The sequence below is a fragment of the Mytilus edulis genome, chromosome 4, assembly GCF_963676685.1.
Source record: "Mytilus edulis chromosome 4, xbMytEdul2.2, whole genome shotgun sequence".
NCBI classification, from domain to species: Eukaryota; Metazoa; Mollusca; class Bivalvia; order Mytilida; family Mytilidae; genus Mytilus; species Mytilus edulis.
This window is the reverse complement of record NC_092347.1, coordinates 3519999-3541905: the sequence shown is the minus strand read 5'-3', so window position 1 is coordinate 3541905 and position 21907 is coordinate 3519999. Positions and strand designations below refer to the sequence as shown.

The 21907-nt window shown below is 32.1% G+C and overlaps 2 protein-coding genes across 4 annotated transcripts; one reads left to right on the top strand and one right to left on the bottom strand.

Moving 5' to 3' along the window:
- Nucleotides 1–1186: 1186 nt before the first annotated feature.
- On the bottom strand, nt 1187–9742 carry LOC139518763 (temptin-like). Of its 2 annotated transcripts, none has more exons than XM_071310319.1 (4): nt 9612–9742; nt 5340–5530; nt 3280–3427; nt 1187–1326 (listed from the first exon to the last, which is right to left on the bottom strand). In XM_071310319.1, exons 2-4 carry the CDS (start codon nt 5526–5528, stop codon nt 1253–1255), a joined length of 411 nt encoding a protein of 136 aa, XP_071166420.1. In that variant the 5' UTR covers nt 5529–5530; nt 9612–9742; the 3' UTR covers nt 1187–1252. The 2 variants fall into 2 exon arrangements, with proteins under 2 accessions (XP_071166420.1, XP_071166419.1); XM_071310318.1 differs by lacking the exon at nt 9612–9742 and adding an exon at nt 5730–5829.
- Nucleotides 9743–11967: 2225 nt separating this feature from the next.
- Nucleotides 11968–21907, top strand: LOC139518762 (temptin-like). 2 transcript variants are annotated; one of them, XM_071310315.1, is made up of 4 exons: nt 11968–12089; nt 14914–15115; nt 20473–20623; nt 21785–21907. In XM_071310315.1, the coding sequence occupies exons 2-4, from the start codon at nt 14933–14935 to the stop codon at nt 21877–21879; spliced, it is 429 nt and encodes a 142-aa protein (XP_071166416.1). In that variant the 5' UTR covers nt 11968–12089; nt 14914–14932; the 3' UTR covers nt 21880–21907. The 2 variants fall into 2 exon arrangements, with proteins under 2 accessions (XP_071166416.1, XP_071166418.1); XM_071310317.1 differs by lacking the exon at nt 11968–12089 and adding an exon at nt 12943–13079.

The following is a 21907-nucleotide window of genomic DNA, read 5'->3' as shown; positions in this document are numbered from 1 at the left end:
AATGTGGCGTAATGAAACACAAATAAACAGCGGTCGATCGATGAGGAAATTGTCATCGTGATGTCCAACTTTATTGAAACATTAACTTGTAAATTGATCTTTGATAATAGTATCAGTATTGTTTTGTTTTTTTGTAAAGTAGCTTACATAAACATTGTAACTGTTTTCTTATATTCAGCTGGAATCAATAAAATAGGACAAATATAATATTACTATTACATGTACATGCATCATGATTTAAATTTTGGTGAGAGACGTCGATTTTTATTATGTTGTGGGTTCTTTCTTTTTCATATGAATAAATGATATTCGAATAAACATTTGACGACAATAAGACAACTTCAGATATTTAAGAACATCTGGAGGTCAATATACAGACTTAAACAATAGAACGAATAAAACAATCAGCCAATTGTTGAAAAGATCTTGAAAAGTATTAAAAGATTTGGACTTATATTTTCCAGGATCTTACAAGTGTATGGTTCAACTCCCTCCCACCACCTTTGATAGAGCTTGTGATTTAATTGCAACCAAGTCCATCAAACGGATATCGACCACAGACACCAAACATTAGACGTCGACTAGAGGGGCATGAAATTTGCCGTCGATTTGAAATTTCATTTTATATCATGTCATATGTTATAGACTATTATTGTGACGTCAGATTTGGACGTCGATTTAAGGAACGGGCGTCGATTAGAGATCGGACGTCATTTTTTGACTTGTTGATTGAATTACATTTTGTCTCCCACATTTTTCTTAACGTTTCTTTTTAAGTTCTTTCTCTTTTCTTTTTTTTTGGGGGGGGGGGGGGTTGGGGGGACTCCTTTTTTGAAATACTAAACGATGTAGTTAATAAATGGAGTCGTGATATCAACAGTAATGAATAACAAAACTTTTGTTTTGCTCAGATTTGCTATCGACAAGCGACAAAAATACAAGGATATGTTATCGTATAGCCTTCAACAACGATTAAAATTCATGCCTTATAGTTAACTATACAATACTCTGTGGTATGATAAAATGTAAACCAGTTTATAAATAACCGTCGACAACTATTTAATCACAGCTGATGTGATTGATCTTTCAATTTTGCCATTTGATTACCGACTTTCCATTTGAATTTTCCTCGGAGTTCGGAAGTTTTGCTAATATATTTTATATATAGGTCTAGATATAATCAAAGTTTCAAATCACAAATTTATTGAGAATAAATCTTACAACTGCATTGGATATACAGTGAAAATCATAGTTAACAATGTTCAAGACAGTCGCATCTAAAATTTTGCAATGAACATATCTGACTTCCAACTGGTTCACATATACCTGCAATAGACAAAAATTAATTAAAATTTAATAACATGTTGGCGATAACAAGTGTATGTTATAAAAGTATGTTAAAGTGCTAAAAACTTCCTTCGCATGTATAAATTGAACTTTTCTTACGAGTCCTTACGGATCGTAAATTCATGGATTCGTAAGATTTTGCCGTTTTGCGACCGATTTCAGAGTTGAAATGAGGAGCTTTTGGCGGTTTGATAAGGACTCTACCGAGTTACCTTAATGTGTTTAAAGGAAAATCCGTGGCTACAAGTGATCACTTGTGACTGCGAATAGCTAATTGGACGTCATTCACGTCAAGGGCTAACCGAACCTTCTTACATGTATGTACAAGTAGATTAGTTACAAAACTGTTGTCTTGTTATAAGCATGCACATATGGATTAAGTGTTATTAAGATTGGCTGAAACAAAATTTTGAAAAATATTAAAAAAATATATAGGAATGTATCTCCCTTATGGAATTCTCTGATTCCTTGCCCAGCTGTTGCTATACTTTTTGGTCATTTGTGGTTTATAGCTCTTCATATTTAGATAAGCGTTTGATTTTCAAATATGTTTAACTTGAACATCACCGAAGAGAAATTGATAGTCAAAATGCGCATCTGGTGCAAAGACTTTGTGGTGTTCATTACAGTTGGGTTTTTTTTTTTGGAATTGATTTTGATATACTCTCTGAATCGGGTTAAGAACTTAAATACTAAAACCAGTGGATGTCATACGTCATACGTGTTAGGTACTACTGTATAATTTATGATAGCATGATATGTAATCCTAACGGGAAGAATTCTGGTTGATGTTCATGAATATGATGAAAAAATAAACTTTCAATCAGTTTGATTGAGGTCTTGTGCTGGCATTATAGTAACTCTAAAAAGTCTTTTGTTAATGACTGTTACGACGACCCAAAAAAAATCGTCAGCAACACGTAAAAACTTGCAATATGCAGTTTTGAATCCGTATATAAATAAAACTAATCGTAAAAGAGGGACGAAAGATACCAAAGGGACAGTCAAACTCATAAATCTAAAACAAACTGACAACGCCATAGCTAAAAATGAAAAAAGACAAACAGAAAAACAATAGTACACACGACACAACATAGAAAACTAAAGAATAAACAACACGAACCCCACCAAAAACTAGGGGTGATCTCAGGTGCTCCGGAAGGGTAAGCAGATCCTGCTCCACAAGTGGGACCCGTCGTATTGCTTATGTGATTACAAATCCGGTAAATAGTCTAATTCGGTAGGTCATATTCATGAAAGGGAAGGGGATTGTAGTTACGACGTAAGGAACATATCCGATATCATTTGTGAAACGGTTATTCCATAACGGTCAACCAACTCGTGATGGCGTCCGTAAAATTTACGAAGGGATGATTTCAACTTCACTTTTTGGAACTCTTGGTTTAATAGCTTCCTTGTGAGCAGCAACCCTCTATCAAGAAAATCATGATAGGAAATGCTTTCCATAATGAAACGAAATGAAAGCATCGTTAAGATTCATTCGAGTATTACTGCGAGTTTACATATAGAAATGTTTTGTTGCACGCGCTTTCCGAGTGCATGGTATGTTGGTACTTACTGATATTGTTAGGGTTATTTAAGGAAAAGCTAAACCGGGGTCAATTTAAAGTAAATCAAGTTTCGTGGGTCAGTACAAGTGACAACGAATTGTCACGAGTTATACAGAGAAACTTGCGGTTAACTATGAGTCGGTAATAATTAGGAAAGAAAAACGTGAAGAGGCATACATAAGTGAGAAATAATTTATCAAAATGAACAAATAGAGCATTGAACTCGGTTACTTTTTCAATGACTAATAAAAATTACTCGCTTAACGATTGAGCAAAAGAAAAAGTACATATGCGTGTAACACTTAAAATAAAATCGACGTAACATGCCTTTTTACATAGTTTTTTATGAGAAGAAACATACCTGGATGTCCAATTGCGTTACCGTCAGGTGTCTGACCAGGTCTCCATACACAGTTGGGGTCTCCCAGTTCCTCACCATTTGTTTTACCATCCCTGTCCGAATCCTCATTACAAATAGCTAACCATGATCTTCCAGACGCACTATAGGCCTGCAAATTAAGACATTAATGGAAAAAATTATCATTACCAATTTGAAAGGTTCTCTTCGATGTTTTTAGAATGAAGTTACGTTGATGGATACATTCTTCTTTGTATTGTTAAAGAAACATATATCGTTGTATATTTATAAAAATATTCATTTATTATATGGAAATTACGAAAACGAGAAACAATATTGCTGAACAATGCATTTGTGCCAAATCTTTAGCAAGACATCTTTAAATAAAATGACAATATGCTAATAGATATAAAAAGATGTGGTACGAGTGCCAATAAGACAACTTGCCATCCAAGTCACAATTTATAAAAATTAACTATTATAGGTTACAGTACGGTCTTCAACACGGTGCCTTGGCTCACACCGAACAGCAAGCTATAAAAGTCTTCAAAAATAACTAGTGTAAACCTACTCAAACGGGAAAAACAACGGTCTTATCTATATAAAAAAAAAAAACGCAAAACCAGAAACCCTAATGAACCACATCAACAAACTTCTACTGAACATCAGAGTCCTGACCTAGGACAAGTGATAAACAAGTGATCGAGCAAAATATATTTAGATCGAGAAATAAATGTATAAGAAAAACATATGTTTGACAATGTTATAACTATCATACACTTGATCAACAAGAAAAGTCTGGGTTTACAGATAGAGCTACCTAAAATGTTGGATTACAGATAGAGCTACCTAAAATGTTGGATTACAGATAGAGCTACCTAAAATGTTGGAATAATGTGTTGGCGCTTTATACTTTATTTTTTGTATCAATCAATAGATATATTTTATACGTCAATGAGACACTAGTAAAAAAAAATTAGAAAATATATAGAGGACAACAGCAATGTTTTAACAGTTGGCATACATAAAGTAAGCTCTAAATCGTCCTGATATGGGGATTGATAGCCGAGAAATCTGAGCGGTCGAGCTACTGCAAATCATTCCATTAACGTAAGCTGTTCACCCCTAATGTATATCATTTATGTTGTCCATCTATTTTGGCATATTCTGAATAATATCTAAAAGATATTCAATATAAACAAAGCAAAACCTATTCTATGAAACCGCGGTTCCAACTACCTCAGGGAAAGGTCACAATAGATGGATTTGATATATATATTAGTTTAAAGGTCCCTTGAATTTAATTGTTTGGTTTTGTAGCGTTCCTGTACAAGGTTAATACAAAAAAGACACATAAAATAGATAGTGTTAGATTCATACTGTATGTACAAAAACAAATTGTAAAAACAAAATTGACATTTCAGCCAACTGCACATTAAACTCCGTTTCCTCCCGAATTAACAAATAGATATAGGAAGATGTGGTGTGAGTGCTAATGAGACAACTCTCCATCCAAATAATAATTTTAAAAAAAAGTAAACCATAATAGGTTAATGTACGGCCTTCAACACGGAGCCTTGGCTCCCACCGAACAACAAGCTATAAAGGGCCCACAAATTACTAGTGTAAAACCATTCAAACGGAAAAAACAACGGTCTAATCTATATAAAATAAAGAAACGAGAAACGAGAAACACGTATAAATTACATAAACAAACGACAACTACTGCACATCAGATTCCTGACTTAGGACAGGTGCAAACATTTGCAGCAGGATTAATTGTTTAAATGGATCCAAATCTTCTCCCTTTTTCTGTCACAATAGAATAACATCACAACATAGAAAAACACACGGTAAAATATCAGTTGGCAGGCCTAACTCAATCAAAAAACGTACATTAATACACTATAAACGAATAAATTCGATCTGCGATACCTGAATGCAAATGCAAAGATAATAACATATTAAGGACAAACTTTCAAAGGCCAAAAAACAAACAAACAAGTCCAAACAAAGCCATGGCAAGTCACCACTGCGAAATATTTAACAAATAGTCTACTTACAGCTCCAAATGGATTTTGGCTCTTCGTGTGATGGAAAGGGTTCATATGACCTACTGGATCCCAAAAGGCGGAGGTTCCACACATATTTGGTACACTATAACCATTAGGTATTCCATCTCGATAATTGGGTCGGCAAAGCACTGTTCCAACAACTGACAATGCTAGAGTAATATGTACTAGCATTTTCATTTCTGAATATATAATAAGTCAATATCTCATAAACATTTAAGTTGATATAACTGCTTATTTTTTTTATTTTTTTTTTGGTATTTCACATTACGATTTAATTTAATTATCCTGTTATATTAATACTATTATCAATAGATTATTTACTTAACAATGCAAGATGTTTAATAAAAAAACATTTTTAAATTTTGCGCGTTATTTTACCTTGAGTCGAAAATTTACAGTGCCAACAGGACTAATGAGGAACTGACCATAGCGGAAATAGTTTTGTAGTAGAGATAACAATTGTCCAGTGGTATAGATCACGATTTCAATGACCTCAATAAAAGATAAGGCCGTGTCAATTATTACTTCTTTTGTTACTTCTTTTCAGTGTTTATCTTTGTATTTTAATGCAAGAAGAACTATGTTTTAAAGAAAATCAAATCAGATCTATGTATATTATAGTTTTGTTTCTTAAATGAATACACACTACGTTTTCAGTTAAACTGAAACCTTTCATTTTTCTTCATTGTATAATTCATTATCCGTCAAAACAGACGTTTGATTCTGAGTGTCCTGATCCGGTACACGTTTGATTCTGAGTGTCCTGATCCGGTACACATTTGATTCTGAGTGTCCTGATCCGGTACACGTTTAATTCTGAGTGTCCTGATCCGGTACACGTTTGATTCTGAGTGTCCTGATCCGGTACACGTTTGATTCTGAGTGTCCTGATCCGGTACACGTTTAATTCTGAGTATCCAAATCAGCCGAAAATTTTAGTCTGACTGTTTCGATTCATTTAAAATTTTGCATGAAACGCCATTTTGACATTATTGCCGATTTTGTCAAGTTCCTATATTTGACACTAGTATCTACAGGGTACGTATTTGAAATTATCTGATTTGTTGAAGGTTCAGCATATGCCATTTTTCATTTGTACTTTTCTTCTCTGCAAGGGAGGGGCATATAATATACTTCAAGCGTTATTTACTATGTAAGCCGAGTAAATGTTTTGAAATTCGGCATTTTATTTATTTCAAAAATATTCGGGTATTGAAAAACTTGTGTAAATTAATCAGAAATATCAGCATGTTCTCCAGGTTGATCATCAATCTCTCATCTTTGTCGTTCGTTTTGTACAAACTTGTCATGCGCAGAATCTGTATGGTATTATATGTAAAAGTATCTTGTTGCCACTGAGATATATTCTCTTGCAGATACTAATTTGTTTTGTTTTTGAGCACCCATAATTTATGCCAATGATATTGTCAATAACGCAATTGCATAATATATATAAATATTTTGAAGCCATAAATAATATTATTTGTTTTACTATTTTGGTGTCTGAGAAAAATCCGGCTTGTTTAATCCTATTGTATAATTGGAAATGAATATCGTTTGTTCAACACATTTTATTTTGTTCATCAAATATGAATTATGTAATATAATAGTATGAATTTTATAAGGAGAAATATACGAAAAAGAAAGTGTTGTTTGCATTGACCTGTTGCAGTATCCTTGTTAATGTTTTGTTATTTATTCTTTTTACATATATCATGTAATTGTTTCATAATGCCTTTGATTTTGAAAACAAAAGATCTTTGTAAAATTTCGTAGGGAAGAAAGAAACACTGCAAGAAAGAAACACTGCAATGCAATGTTCGTTTTTTTTACCTCTTGTTTAGTTTTTTCTTACTTAATTTAAATTTCAACTGAAAAGTGCACTTTTCAATAGCGAAATTGCGTAAAATGTATATATTACGTGTATTTTTAACGTTAGTGTCATTCATTATACTATTTGATCTACATTTTTAGTGTGTGGGAAACAGCAGGCTATTTTAATATCATCACATTTGGTTTATTTTGTCCATCAAATGTGAATTATATAATATAATAGTATGAGTTATATAAGAGGACATTTGGGAAAAAGAAAGTGTTTTTTGCATTGACCTGTTGAAATATCCTTGTTAATGTTTTGTTATTTATTCTTTTTTCCTATGACATGTAATTGTTTCATAAGGCCTTTATATGAAAACTAAAGATCTTTGTAAAATTTCGTAGGGAAGTAACAGTTATTTCAATGTATAATTGTTTTACTTTTTTTTTTCTCTTGTTTAGTTTTTTATGACTTATTTAAGATAAGTCGGTAAATTTCAAGTGGAAAGTTACTTTTTTTTTACTGTTAGAAAAATCAGGCTTGTTTAATACTAAGTCCTATGTATAATTGAAAATTGATATTGTTTGTTCATCACATTTGGTTTGTTTCGTCCTTCAAATGCTAAATATATAATATGATATAATGAATTATATAAGAAGAAATATCAGAAAAAAAGTGTTGTTTGCATTGAGCTGTTGAATTATCTTTGTCAATATGTTATGTAATTTATTTATTTTTGCATATCAATTGTTTCATGATTTTTATTTTTATTTAAAAACTGTGATCCGTTTTAGATTAAGCATCTTGATTAAATGTCGTAGAGAATTAAAAATTATTTCGTCTTTTTTTTTCTTGTTTAGTTTTTACCTTACTTAAATCATATGTGTCGGTATATTTTTAGAGGAAGTTCGGCGTTTAAAGGTGATTGAGGAAAAGTACCAAGGTTTGGAGGTTTTTATTTTGCACCAATCTTGTTTATAAAAAAAAATGTTTTATATTTAGCGCAATACGGAATCATTTACAAAATAAATAACTTATTTTTGGTAAAATTTCAGGAACAATTTTACTGACGAACGTTCTCGGGTATGAATTCCTAATCCGTACGCATAACAGGTGTTTCTTTACACTTGTAACTATATTTACATTATGATTATTTTATTTTGTGTCAATACTAAATATAACTCCAATGTACCAATGTCATGTACTTATAGGGATATCTTTATCATTTAAAGAAAAGTTGAGATCTGGTATCTCCATATTTATAAATGTCATGCTTTATCGTGATTGAATGACGTAATCCAATTGTCTGACCAATCACCCATTTCTTTGAGGCCGCGGTCGACCACAGACCTAATTTGTTCTCCATCGTTACCAACATAACTAAATAGTCGTCTTCAATTCCAATCGGAGATGTTAACTTTATATCAGAACATGCTTAATCATTTGTATATCAAACAAAGAAAAGTGGACCAAAAGAAACAGATCACTTGGGTTAACCTACTAACAAATTAAAAAGGAAGATGACAAATCACTCAGAACTTATCTTTATTTTCTATCATGCAGATAATCGTCAAATCACTGTAAATAAGATTCAATCAATAACACAGTCTTTCAGTTTGTAAATTGTACCTCTATGCAAAACTTTGTCAAAGCATCAGGCAGGTCACAGAATACAAAACAATTTATATCTTTTTTTAAAGAGTTTAAAATGTAGTTGTATATTTCTAAAAGTTGATGGACATTTCAATCAGTAGAGAGAAATCCGGATTGCTTTTTATAAATAAATTTGTTTGCGTGATGATGATTGTACAAGTGCTTACAAAAAGTATTCTCTTTTTTTTTCTCAGCTAATAAAAAAAGTTTATCTGTAATTTGAAGGTGAGGATGAGTCCCCCTTTTTGTAAATAGGTATCAAAATAACCTTCTCCAAGCTGGTTACTTGTTGATTCACAAAGTCATGTATGTCACTGCCACAACTCAGCCCTGTCGTATACGAAAATAAGGAGAAATGAAGCAATCTTAACAAATATTTGTAAAAGTATTATTTGAAAACATGTTGAAAAGCATGTAAAAAAGTAAAATAACAAAGATATCGAACTCCAAAGAAAATTCAAATTGAATGTACCATTTTCCTTATCAAATTGAAAAATCAATAATTCAATTGTATTAGTTAATTACTATTTTCTTAAAGTTTTCTTTAATTTTTCTTTATAATATTTTTTTTTTTTTTTTTTTTTTTTTTTGCTTATTTTAAAATAATCTTTTATTGTCATCGTGCGGCCCCCGTATATAACAAAACCTCATACCGTATTTTTGATTATCTTTAACACGTCATTTACTAATGAATAGGACGTTAACCTCAAATCTAACATTATCTCTTTAAACAATCAAACGGAAAGGACAATTTTACTTATAATGTCCCCTATAAAATACGAATTCCTTACCAAAATTTATGTATACGAAGGTTCGGTGCTTGGTCCAGTTCTATGGTCTCCTTCCTTACTATTACCTAAAGCTTATATAGATTGTCCCACTGAATAGTCTACATAAAATGAACTAAGTAACTTAGTATTCATGTTTAAAAGTAAAATTTGAACATGTTTGGTGAGTGTTAAAATTCTTTAGTCTACTATTTAGATCCTTGTCAAATTAATGTATTGTCTCTAACATAATAAAAGATTCGATGACGTGTGTCTACAGCGTATGATAGCAGCTAATACTGATATATTGCCCTGTATTCTTACGACACGTATATTTTTTTATTGCCAACGCAATTCTTTTTATATTGCTAGTATGATGCCTTATACTTATTCGTAGGAGGTGTTATGATTGTTAATTTATTTTAAAACATGGTATATTCATTAGTTGATTAATTTTCATAGCTTAATATACGATGTGATTTTATTTTTATTGTTGACCCCGTAATAATACATGTAGTGGATTTTTTTGTCGGTTGGTCTTTCGTTAATAGTTTCTCATTGGCAATTCTCCTTTTTTTAATTCTATTTCTATATTTATTTCTGACAATTCAATTCTCATTTTATCCTGAATAATTTTGGATCTGAAAGTAACAACAGTCATTTTCAAAAATACATAATTTTCAATAAATCGCGTGTTTACAAATCATGTGTACTGTCCTCGCATGTGACATGTAACAATAACTATATTACATGTATTTTCATCATAATACATTATCGTGATTGCCTAACAGTGATCTCACGTCATTTTGAAATTAACCTCATTCAAAATGAAATGTAACATTTATGATGACACGAGATCCCACAATAAAGTGCACAGGAACATGAAAATAAAATAAAAACTTGATAAATATCGTGTTTTATTATCCTAGTGCAGCGATTTTAGTTTGACAGTATATTTATTATTATGTTAGATGTCTTTCTTTTAAATACATTTGGGTTAAATTACATTTCTATAGGGCAATGCCCGGTATTTTATTTTATTTCAACGGTATCTATAATTCATTTAAATTCACCGCCCGGTATCAAAAAACCGCCCGGTACCCCATCTTTGAAACTGTCAGGGTACCGCCCGGTGGCCAATCTTTAGAACCGTTGAGGTACCGCCCGGTGTCTTTAGAACCGCCCGGTACCCCATCTTTGGAACCGTCGGGGTACCGCTTGTAATTATATATATAAGGGGATGCGAGAGAGATCAGAGGGTGAGAATAAAGAGATTTGAGATTGTTAGATAGAAGTGTTGAGAGTTATATTGTGTTAGTGAATTAGGATTTTTGTTCAACTGTTTTATTATGTCAAACTGATATACGTTAAACAGATTACAGTGATTTGATTTGAAACTTTGTGTTGTGGTTTGTTTTCTTTGTGCCATTTGAATATGGATTTTACGTAATTTACGCTACCAAAATAACACATCGACAAACACGAATCCATACAAAAAAGACAACGCTACACTAGCAAATAAATGTAAGTATTGAATGCTTCTTTCGTAATTTTATAGTGTTGTAAAAGCGTTGATCGTGTGCACATTTTAAGAATGAAGCGCGGAATCATACAAAATATACATTGGTCAACGCTTAAACATCCAAGTAAATTTACTAGAGGCATTTATTGCGAACCCAATTGAACCTTTCATAGATTCATCTGATAACTACCTGTCCATTTAAATTTTTGGCAGTTCTATTGTCCCATTGAAAAAAAAATTGATAAAAAAACCTAAAAATGTTGATGTTTATATATTAAAGCCTTCTTAAAAGTATTCTATAACTAAACAAAAACTTAAAGATGCAAATTTTCATACGAACAATACTTTTTTTTTTTAAACAAACTTTTTATGATTAAATTATTATTTATTTTGAACAGATTGAAAAAATATTTAATTTATTTTAATAAACATCAAATTACAGGCATTTTTTTTATGTGAAACATGTAATTTCCATCAATTTAGCAGATAAACTTTTTACTCTGGTAGATTAATCAATGAGTGATAGATTTCTCTTAGAAGAAATTTCAAGGTCTGAGTGAATAAACTATACAGTGAACAATACCTGTTGTATTTGTTAGATGGGACACTAGAACTGCCAAAAGTTTAAATGGACAGGTAACTATCAGGTGAATCTATGGAAAGGTTCAATTGGGTTTGCAATAATTCTAAAATACATATAGAATGTATTGTTAATTTCAGATAATATAAGCAATTGATACCATGAAAACTCTGTAAAAATGATTGATAAAGGCTTTTTATGAACTATCGAAATAACAAAACTACTTCGCCTTCATCTTTCTTTTCATTTGTCAATTGTGGAAAAATCAACTGATAAAATCTTATCTAAACTTACTACTATCCGATTTTCGTGCGACCTCCAGAGCTTAGGGCCATAAAGGTATATTACGACTGTCCATTGTGTAACCATATCATTTTGAGATTTACACTTGTTACGTAAGGTACAGTTTATGTTTATTCTTTTTTATGTGTTACTCTAAAAGTCTAAGGAATTGAAAGAAAGAAAAAAAATGTCACAACCTTTATATAACCGAGAATAACAATATTGAAAGGTGTATTATTTTCTGCTTTGTTCCGTTTTATACCCGTCTAAAATCAGTAGATGAAGTTTTAGGCCAAAGCAGTCCAACAAATGATTAAAAGATTAACGATGCTTTGATATTTATTTTATTGTTTTCATCTCGTACACAATACCATGTCCAAAAAAGCGCGTAACATTGAACATAGTTTTAAAATTATATAAGTTATTAACTGTTTACAAAATTTAGAATTTTTGAAATACTGAGGCTTTTCTATCTCAGGCATAGATTACCTTAGCTGAATTTGTCAAAACGTTGAGGAATTGTGGTCCTCAATGCTCTTCAACTTCGTACTTTATTTTGACTTTTTATCTTTTTTGGATTAGAGCGTCACTGATGAGTCTTTTGTAGACGAAACACGCGTCTGGCGTAGATACAAAATTTAGTCCTGGTATCTATGATGAGTTTATTTATATTGTTTTAACATTCATTTTGCATTTTAATATTTAATTATTGCATTAAAGGTCATTGATATAGATAGTCACCTTAGTGGTGAAACTTTCAACGACTTAATTAAGCAATTATGTTCAACAGCACAGCAACTATTGCATTTCTTTTGATTCAATGAAATATATCATCCGGTCGAAGTTCACATTTCTTGCCCAAAAAGACTCATCAGTGACGCTCGAATCTAAAATAAAAAAAAAATTAAAGGCCAAATAAAGTAAGAAGTTGAAGAGCATTCAGTACCAAAATTCCTAAAAGTTTTGCCAAACACAATTGTGAGAAGATCATATGATAAAATTTTATCTAAATTTCTTGCTATCAGATTTTCGTGCGACCTCCAGAGTTTAGATTACGACCGCCCATTGTTTAACCATATCATTTTGAGATTTACGCTTGTTACGTAAGGTACAGTTTATGTTTATTCTTTTTAATTTTTACTGAAACTCTACAAAAAAAAGTCAAGTAATGGAAAGAGAGAAAAAAATTGTCGCAACATTAAAATAACCGAGAATTACAATATTGAAAAGTATATTATAACTGCTTTGTTCCGTTTTACCCCCGTCTTAAATCAGGAGATGAAGTTCTAGACCAAAGAAGTTTTAACCCAATACATATGTTTAACGATTAACGATAATTTGAGTTGTTTTTTTATATTATTTTCAAAAACGCGTAATAGTTTTAACTTGTTTGTACATGAGGTCACATTGTGGGCGAAAGATTTCTAAAAGTAAAATGTTTCGGCTATGTTTGTCGCAAACTATAGAATTTAGCAATAGTTGTTTTATTTAAAGTACAAATAAGGAGATTTGGAACAAATGCCGATCTACATTGGTCAAAGTACGAAGATAAAAACATTTATAGTTTCACGTACGTTTTTTTTTTAAATGAGAAAAATCGATACCGGAAAGTTAGCTTTATTTTCCCGACTTCACATGTATGAAATAAACAATTCAAACGAGAAAACGAACGGCTTGATGTATAACAAGAACTCTTCCGAATAACAGGTATGACTGAATCTGAACCAACGGTAACCACTGAATTACACGTTGCTGACTTGAGACAAAGAAGTATGCAGTGTTCAAAATTATATCGTTTAAATAAACTCATCATAGATACCAGGACTAAATTTAATATATACGCCAGACGCGCGTTTCGTCTACAAAAGACTCATCAGTTACGCTCAAATCCAAAAAAGTTAAAAAGGCCAAATAAAGTATGAAGTTGAAGAGCATTGAGGACCAAAATTCCTAAAAGTTTTGCCAAATACAGCTAAGGTAATCTATGCCTGAGGTAGAAAAGCCTAAGTATTTAAAAAAGATCAATATTTTGTAGACAGTAAATTTATAGATATAACCGTACTGCGTGTATCATAATCAATAATGCCGACACTCAGTCTGGTTTTTTTTTGGGGGGGGGGGGGGGGGGTGGGAGGAGATACGTTTACAGAAACATTTCGGGGTTCATACGTGATATGTTTTTAACCCAATGCAAAGATATTTTTCGGCTACTTTGCTATCCCGTTTTTAATGTGTTTTCCATAGGTTTTAATGTCTTTATTTTTTTTTAATTTCTTCTATTTGTTGTAATGCACAATAGATAGACAAAAGAGTTTGAAAATTGAACGTATTGTGTAAAAACATTAATTGTGACTTTCATATCTTTTGTCTAACTAATACGGAGTCATGGTACGACCTTCATTCCCGAATGTATCACTAGCCTAGTTACTGGTATATTTAAACTAACCATAAAAAAAATGTGGAATTACAAAAGTTTTCATCGACCGGAATGCATTTTCAGTCTTGATATGATGTTTGGTTTATTTATGTATATTTTAATGTGCGTATTGTTATGCGTTTACTTTACTACATTGGTTAGAGGTATAGGGGAGGGTTGAGATCTCACAAACATGTTTAACCCCGCCGCATTTTTGCGCCTGTCCCAAGTCAGGAGCCTCTGGCCTTTGTTAGTCTTGTATTATTTTAATTTTAGTTTCTTGTGTACAATTTGGAAATTAGTATGGCGTTCATTATCACTGGACTAGTATATATTTGTTTAGGGGCCAGCTGAAGGACGCCTCCAGGTGCGGGAATTTCTCGCTACATTGAAGACCTGTTGGTGACCCTCTGCTGTTGTTGTTTTTTATTTGGTCGGGTTGTTGTCTCTTTGACACATTCCCCATTTCCATTCTCAATTTTATATTTTTTTGTCTCTACAATTAATTGGATTATATTTTGATTAGCAAAAAGATCGACTGAAAGATGATAATAAAATCTGCAATCATCTTTGCTATTGTTGGTGTGATATCATGTCGTAACTACTACCAAGACAGGATACCAAACGGTCACTTCGTACCAAACCCATGTTTAACATCTCAATACTGGAATACAGTCGGACATCTCAATCCAGCTCACCACACACACTTGAAAAATATCTTTGGTCATGTAAGTATCATTTACAATGTATTTTTGAAAGCCTTCTTCTAGTCTAAGAGTATGTTTCGTTCTGAACAGGCATGAAATTTTGCCACTGCCAACAATCAATCTAGAGTATGCTGATATTTAAGATCACACATATCACAAACATATAGCCAGTAAACATAAATCAAAATAATCAACTTACTGCCGGTCATTTAAAGAAATAGATAAAATCTCCAATAGAAATATTAATGAGACCACCATATTTTCCTTGCATTTTTTTTTTGGGGGGGGGGGGCATAATTTTTTGATGCATTGAAAAAAGCTCTCTTATTTTCCTGTAATCTTAATTAAACAACTGTGTGGCATATAGGCGAGTGATATGAGAGCCAAATTTACATTTTTAATGCACCTACCTAACACACGGCTAAATTATATATCATTGGAAAGCTAAGAATGTGTACTTTCTAAATATCCCCGTCGTCAAAAGTAATTATGGTGCATTTTTTTTTTTAAATGGAGGTCAAAGTTCATGGGTGCAATTTCAATTCACGGATACTTCCAGTAGAAAAATCGAGTCAAAACAAATGCAAAAACGAAACAATTATACAGAAATGCTGTATTACTGTTGGAAAAATATATTTCTATCATAGTATAAATTAATTTTGGTTGATTTTAACGGTAACGCATGTTAAGTAACGTTTTCTCTCGGAGACTTTGAAAATTAACCATTAAGTCACACAAATGTATGTGTAGTCGCCCTTGCATTGTCTAAATCTTATAATACCTCCATATCATTTGATTGCACGTATTTACAAACATATATATGCAAATTTGATATAAATATTCCGAAACAAAACATTTGAAGCAAGGGGGAAATATAACATATGACGTATTTTTAATTGTTTAGAAAAGTTCCATGATGAGCTGTACATTAAAATTGAGGAAGCGTATGGTCTCCTGTTAGTTTGAAAGCCTGCCAACCGCTTCAAGATCAGACAACCATAGGGCAATTTTTTTAAATGTTGAGTCTGCAGGATCATATCGCAATTTCATTTACATAAAAAAAATCAGATATGATAAGAGTACTACATTGCAACTAACATAAGTAAAATGAGTATAGTGCTATTAGTATATTTTTTATCAACAAAATTGTGACAATTTTAATATGAAACTCAACAAGGAAAATATGATCACTCATTGTGCGTCAAACTGTGTTTGATTTTACTTTAGTCGGCCGCCGTGTATCTTGAGATATCTAATTAATCAAACAACACTTGACAAAGTAGTTTGTCCTTTTTTTTTAATTACGCTAGTTCGGCTACTTCTTCTATCGTAGATGGGGCATAAAAATTAATAGATAATATACATTCTACTTAAGCCATACATCTAAGAACTTTGTCAAAGGAATATCGTACGCTTTAATATCTGCCGCAGATGTGCCATCATCCAAAAGACAATACAGAAATGTTTTTAAAGCAGGTGGCATAATTTCAATTGAATAATCCAGTGAAATGTTTTTAGATAATGGATAATCATCTGACTGGATTACAACTTTACCCTTTATCTGCTTCCGTAAAATACTAGTAGCTGCATAAAGTGCTTGCAACCAGTTTCGCAGTCATTGCTCAGATCTTTAAATTTTACAGACTTTATATCACAGTCATTTTAAACGAATAATTTTCCGTCATTACGGCATAAGACAAAATTATAGAGCTACTGTATACAATAATGGATGTACCTTGGCCTTGTTGATGCTGTACTACATGTAACTATAAATTGACCATATATTTTTAGTTTTTGTTGAAGCTGGTAATATGTTGTGTAGTTTTCTCGGCGGCGATCCTCGGGTAGAAATTAAGCCCGTTTAACTGATCAAATAATTAAAGTTGTTAAGCAGAATACTTCCTTGTGTACAGGCACGTCATCTTTAATCGTCAAAATGTTAGTAAAAGCTGTTTTATGTTCAGAATTAAATAGCTCTGTACTTTCTGATTTCAAATATTGTATAGCAAATATTTAGCGATGCAAGCTCGATAGTAAACTATAAAGATTTCATAGTAATAAAATTAACGGTACCAATTTTCTTGCACCAGATGCGCATTTCGACAATACATGTCTCTTCAGTGATGCTCGTGGCCAAAATATTTGAAATCCAAAGCTTATATAAAAGATGAAGAGCTATAATCCAAAAGGTCCAAAAAGTAAAATTATCATGAGTTATTTTGTAAATCAGATCATTGTAGGAGATACATTTTATATGTAGTAACACTCAATACAGTTTGAGTTTGCTCCTCAGAGGATACCGATTGAAGTTGTGTAACTTGCTTATAGGCTTCATACATTTGCAAAATATACAAACAGACAAATCAGAATGAGTTGTAGATCTACTGCCTTCGTTGATATATGAGAAGAGACTGGTCGGTAGAATTGGTACATGTAGTACAAACTCTTTGTACAGACAAAACAGAAGATGATAGGTTGTGCTTACTTTTGAAATATTTATAGCAACTCTTATGATATTTTGTATTTTCAAATGGGATGTTTTCATTTTTTTCATATTCATCGACCAGTCTTCTGTAAACTTCATCTTTTCGTTTTCCCACTGCGTCAATGCAACCGTATCTTCATTTAAGTGTTTAACTACATAGTTTCTATGTAGTAAATACATGACAGACTATGCATATCTGTGTCAATCAATGGATAGTTTTTGCTTTTTAGCATAGGAATGGTTTCATTGTGAACCGGACTGTGAAAAATTGACACGACTCGGAAGATTTTCTACAATTTTCCGATACGATTCCTTATTTAGAAAGGAGTGAATTCTACAGAACTCAAAAACTATGTTTTACTTTGATTTGATCTTAATTTCGGACGATTTTATATCTGTTTAAGCTACACTGAAGTTAAAGATAGAAATAGAAACGTTTAAATATGATTTATCGTACTCTAATATCACCATTAAGGGAAAACGGTACTATTTATTCTGCCATAGGCGACAATACTAACATTTTCTAAATTTACCAGTTTTTATAATAAAAACCTGGATAAAACAGTTATGTGTGGTGTTAGTACTTCATTACTGTATTCTAAAACTTGAAGCCAAATAGTATCATGACCAATTTCCAACGGAGCTTGTTTATGTTATCCATGCCCACCGTCATTTTGCACCAAATTTATGAAATTTTGGAAGCCCTTTCGAATAATTCTCTACAAAATATTTCAATAGGTTTTAAAATTTATATTGTAAATTTACACACTGCAGTTATTCATAGATAAATAAAAAAATATATTGTACCCTTACATCCAATCACAGCGCTCCTAAGTTGACTTCCTTCACCTGTCTTGGGTACACAAAAGGCCAACCTAATGCTGGGAAAATGTAATATTACCGTTTTCCCTATAGTACACGGAAATCGACTAATATATTCTTTAAAAAACGATAACGAAATAGAAATGGGATTCCGGAAACTATAGTGATTTTACCCAACAACATAAAATTACAGAAATTCGTGATTTTAAGAAATGTTGAGAGAAAGTCTTGATCTTGAATGAAAAAACGATAACTGATGAGTAATTTGGTGTGTTCTAAAACGGAAAGAGTGCAAAAGCATTTAATAAAAAAAAAATTGTAGATCCGAAAAGGTCAGGATTACGAAAATTTTCGTACAAAATGTCAGATATGTAGAAGGAATGCAAAAGCATGCGGACTTACAGTTGAAAATATTGTTTTTCATTATTTTAAGAATCTAATTCAATCAATTATTCTGTCTAAAAGAAGAGATACGATTAATTTCCTTTGCTTGAAAAATATGTCGTAGTTTTATAATTTTCAACTAATTTCTGAAATAAACGTCAAGTTTACAAAAACTGCACCGTACGATTTTGTGACGACCGGGCAAAAATCAAAGTTAAATCATTATGCTTTCATTTAAAAAAGAAATTAGCCGTGTGTTAGGTGGGTGCATTAAAGTCCTTAACTAGACGTCTTTTTCAAATATTACACTCGCCTAATACACTATAGATTAAGCGCAATACATCAGAGTTCCGTGAAAGTGGGCAGAATTTTTATATCACCAAATAATTTTTTAGTTAGGAAGAACTGATTTAAATCTATTCTTTTTATTAACATAAAAAACGTACTGAAAACTAGTTTCAAACTGCTACGTTTCAGAGGCATATTGATTGAGGGACCATGCATGTGTTCTAGGCTCGTTTTGTTGGAAATAAATGGTTAATTATTTTAAAAGTTACTTGAGCATTAATGTAGCGGACCCAATCTTAGGCACAGTGCCATACCCCCCTTCCCCCCTCCCATTTCCCAAGCTCATGGTGTTTTTATTTATGAATCCGTCACTGCATGTGGTTACATTAAAAATGCATGCATTTCTTAAGATTAGACCCTCGTGTATGAACTGATTCATTGGTGTTAAACTTCAGTCATCACTATTGTGCTACTACATTGTACGTGAAGGTCAGAGATAGAATGCCCCTGAGAGAACCACCGTCATAGGAAAACAGACATTACTAGTCAATTAAGATTAGAGTCAACTGCAACTGAACTCACAATATCAGTGTTGACAGGAAAATAATATTGTAGTTCAAATACTTGACCACTCGACCATCGATTCCCCCCCTCCCCCCACACCTGCTGCAGCCAAATGAATCTGTTTATTCGCCAGTTATTTTCAGATGTTGGATATTCCAATATATTTTGGCCTTGATCATCACTGAAGAGAAATGCACATTTGGTGGATCATACTGATACTGTTTATGCTATTACTAGAACTGGGTCGATATGTCAGCTTGTTATTCCATGCGTACTGATATGAAAAAAACAGATATATCTTCAGTACAATTTTCTCTTTTAATATTTTGGAAATTATTTGAGGTTAAGGAATATACCTCCACATACAAAGCTCTGATTCATCGTCCTGATTTGATCATAGCACTTGAGGCTCTTTTTGATTTTATCCGCTTCTCAAAGTTTGTAGCAGATTGTGGATTTTCAAAAAATACATTGGTCTCGAGCATCAACGAAGAGACGTTATATGTCGAAATAGCATCTAGTGCACCAAAGCTGGTACCGTATCTGTTAATATTATACCATCAACAAATATAAGTCTTAAACATTATTTATCAAAAGTAGGGCAAACACCGATCAATTTATATTATAAAGTTCTTGAGGGATATATACCAATGCAGACACTTTTATTGGATAGTAAAACTAGATTGATTGATTGATGATTGTTTAACGTCCAGTGTCATAGTAAAAATAGAGGAATTATCTAAATTACAGAAACACTTTTCAAAGTGTATGTAGTATGATATGTTAAATGTTATGCAAGGTTTTTTGCATTAATGACAGACGTGTTTTGTTTTAGGAATTTAGAGCGAATGGCCATGTATGGACTGCAGCATTTTGTCAGATGGATTCCGATAAAGATGGAAAGTCAAATGGTGAGGAGCTCGGGGATCCGAATTGTACTTGGCAACCTGGACAAACACCAGACGGAAGCGCCATTGGTCATCCTGGTATATTTTATTAGTTTTTTCGTATGCTCCATTGTTCACATTAAAGGATATTTGAATAAACATGGCTCAGGTAACAGAAAAGAGCTTCATTTTTCTTTTGACAGATCCAAAAGGTTTCTTACCATTTTGCTTTGATACGGCTTGCAGTATGAAAAGTAAGCAGTTTTGGGTCCAATAGTTCAATCTTTAGTTTTTTGATTGAAATAATAACACAAACAGCATATCATCTTTTCTAGATTTTGACAAAATTTTAGCCCAAATAACATTTTTTTTTCTTGGACCAATTTGTATTTAGATATTATTGATAATATTTAACAATGTTTTGTTCAACAATTCCCATACTGATGTATCTTATCTTAACACATCAATCTATTGTGTTACAGCTAAAAACATTTGATATTGATATTAAGTATACTAAAATCAAAATATAATTATTTTAACTCTTTATGATACTTGGCACATATGGTGTATAGTACATTTTTCAGGCATTGTCGATTTTATGTATAAAAAATCTTAAAAACTATTTAAAAGTGATGTTTTAGTAAAAAATTAAATAATGAAACAAGCAAACAAATACTCGTAAAACAACACAAAAATGATTAGCAGACACCGTTGTTTTAAATGTCTATGTTAGAATTTCAAAAGGTTATCGCCATACCAAATTTATTATAAACGAGAATATTAACTTTTTCTACTGTTAGTTTTTTTGGATTCCTCTCATAGAGTGTACTTGGCTTTTGGCAGCATGCACAAAGCACATAACTTGCTTATCTCAAAGGATTTTGTCTAATGCTTAGTCCGTTTCTGTGTGTGTGTTACATTTTAAAGTTGTGTCATTGTTTTCTTATATTTAATGCGTTTCCCTCAGTTTAAGTTTGTTACCCCGATTTTGTTTTTTGTCCATGGATTTCTGAGTTTTGAACAGCGGTATACTACTGTTGCCTTTATTTATATAACAATCCTGCATATACTTACATAATGCCGATGGTTGCACAAGTACTTATAAATATATCACAAAGATCAAGTATGAACTGTACAGGCAAACATATGCATTATAGACATCGTGATTTGATATGAAATCCGAAGTAAATTGCATGGGGATACATCTGAAAAGCTTATTCGTCACTTATGTATTAATAACTGGTTTTTTTTCTTCAATAGGTATTTGTGAACCTGTAGGTGATGCCAGATGTTCTTACCAAAACTTCGCCTGTGACTGTTTGGAACATTGTAGTGGAGTAGACGGTTATCCATAAGTGGAACAATAAAGTGTTAACAAAATCA

Coding starts and splice junctions, on each gene's coding strand:
- LOC139518763 (XM_071310319.1), bottom strand. CDS start 5,528: ATGAAAATGCTAGTACATATTACTCTAGCATTGTCAGTTGTTGGAACA. Junction 3,428..5,339: donor GCCAAAATCCATTTGGAGCT/GTAAGTAGACTA, acceptor CTTAATTTGCAG/GCCTATAGTGCGTCTGGAAG. Junction 1,327..3,279: donor TAACGCAATTGGACATCCAG/GTATGTTTCTTC, acceptor TGTCTATTGCAG/GTATATGTGAACCAGTTGGA.
- LOC139518762 (XM_071310315.1), top strand. CDS start 14,933: ATGATAATAAAATCTGCAATCATCTTTGCTATTGTTGGTGTGATATCA. Junction 15,116..20,472: donor TGAAAAATATCTTTGGTCAT/GTAAGTATCATT, acceptor GTTTTGTTTTAG/GAATTTAGAGCGAATGGCCA. Junction 20,624..21,784: donor AAGCGCCATTGGTCATCCTG/GTATATTTTATT, acceptor TTTCTTCAATAG/GTATTTGTGAACCTGTAGGT.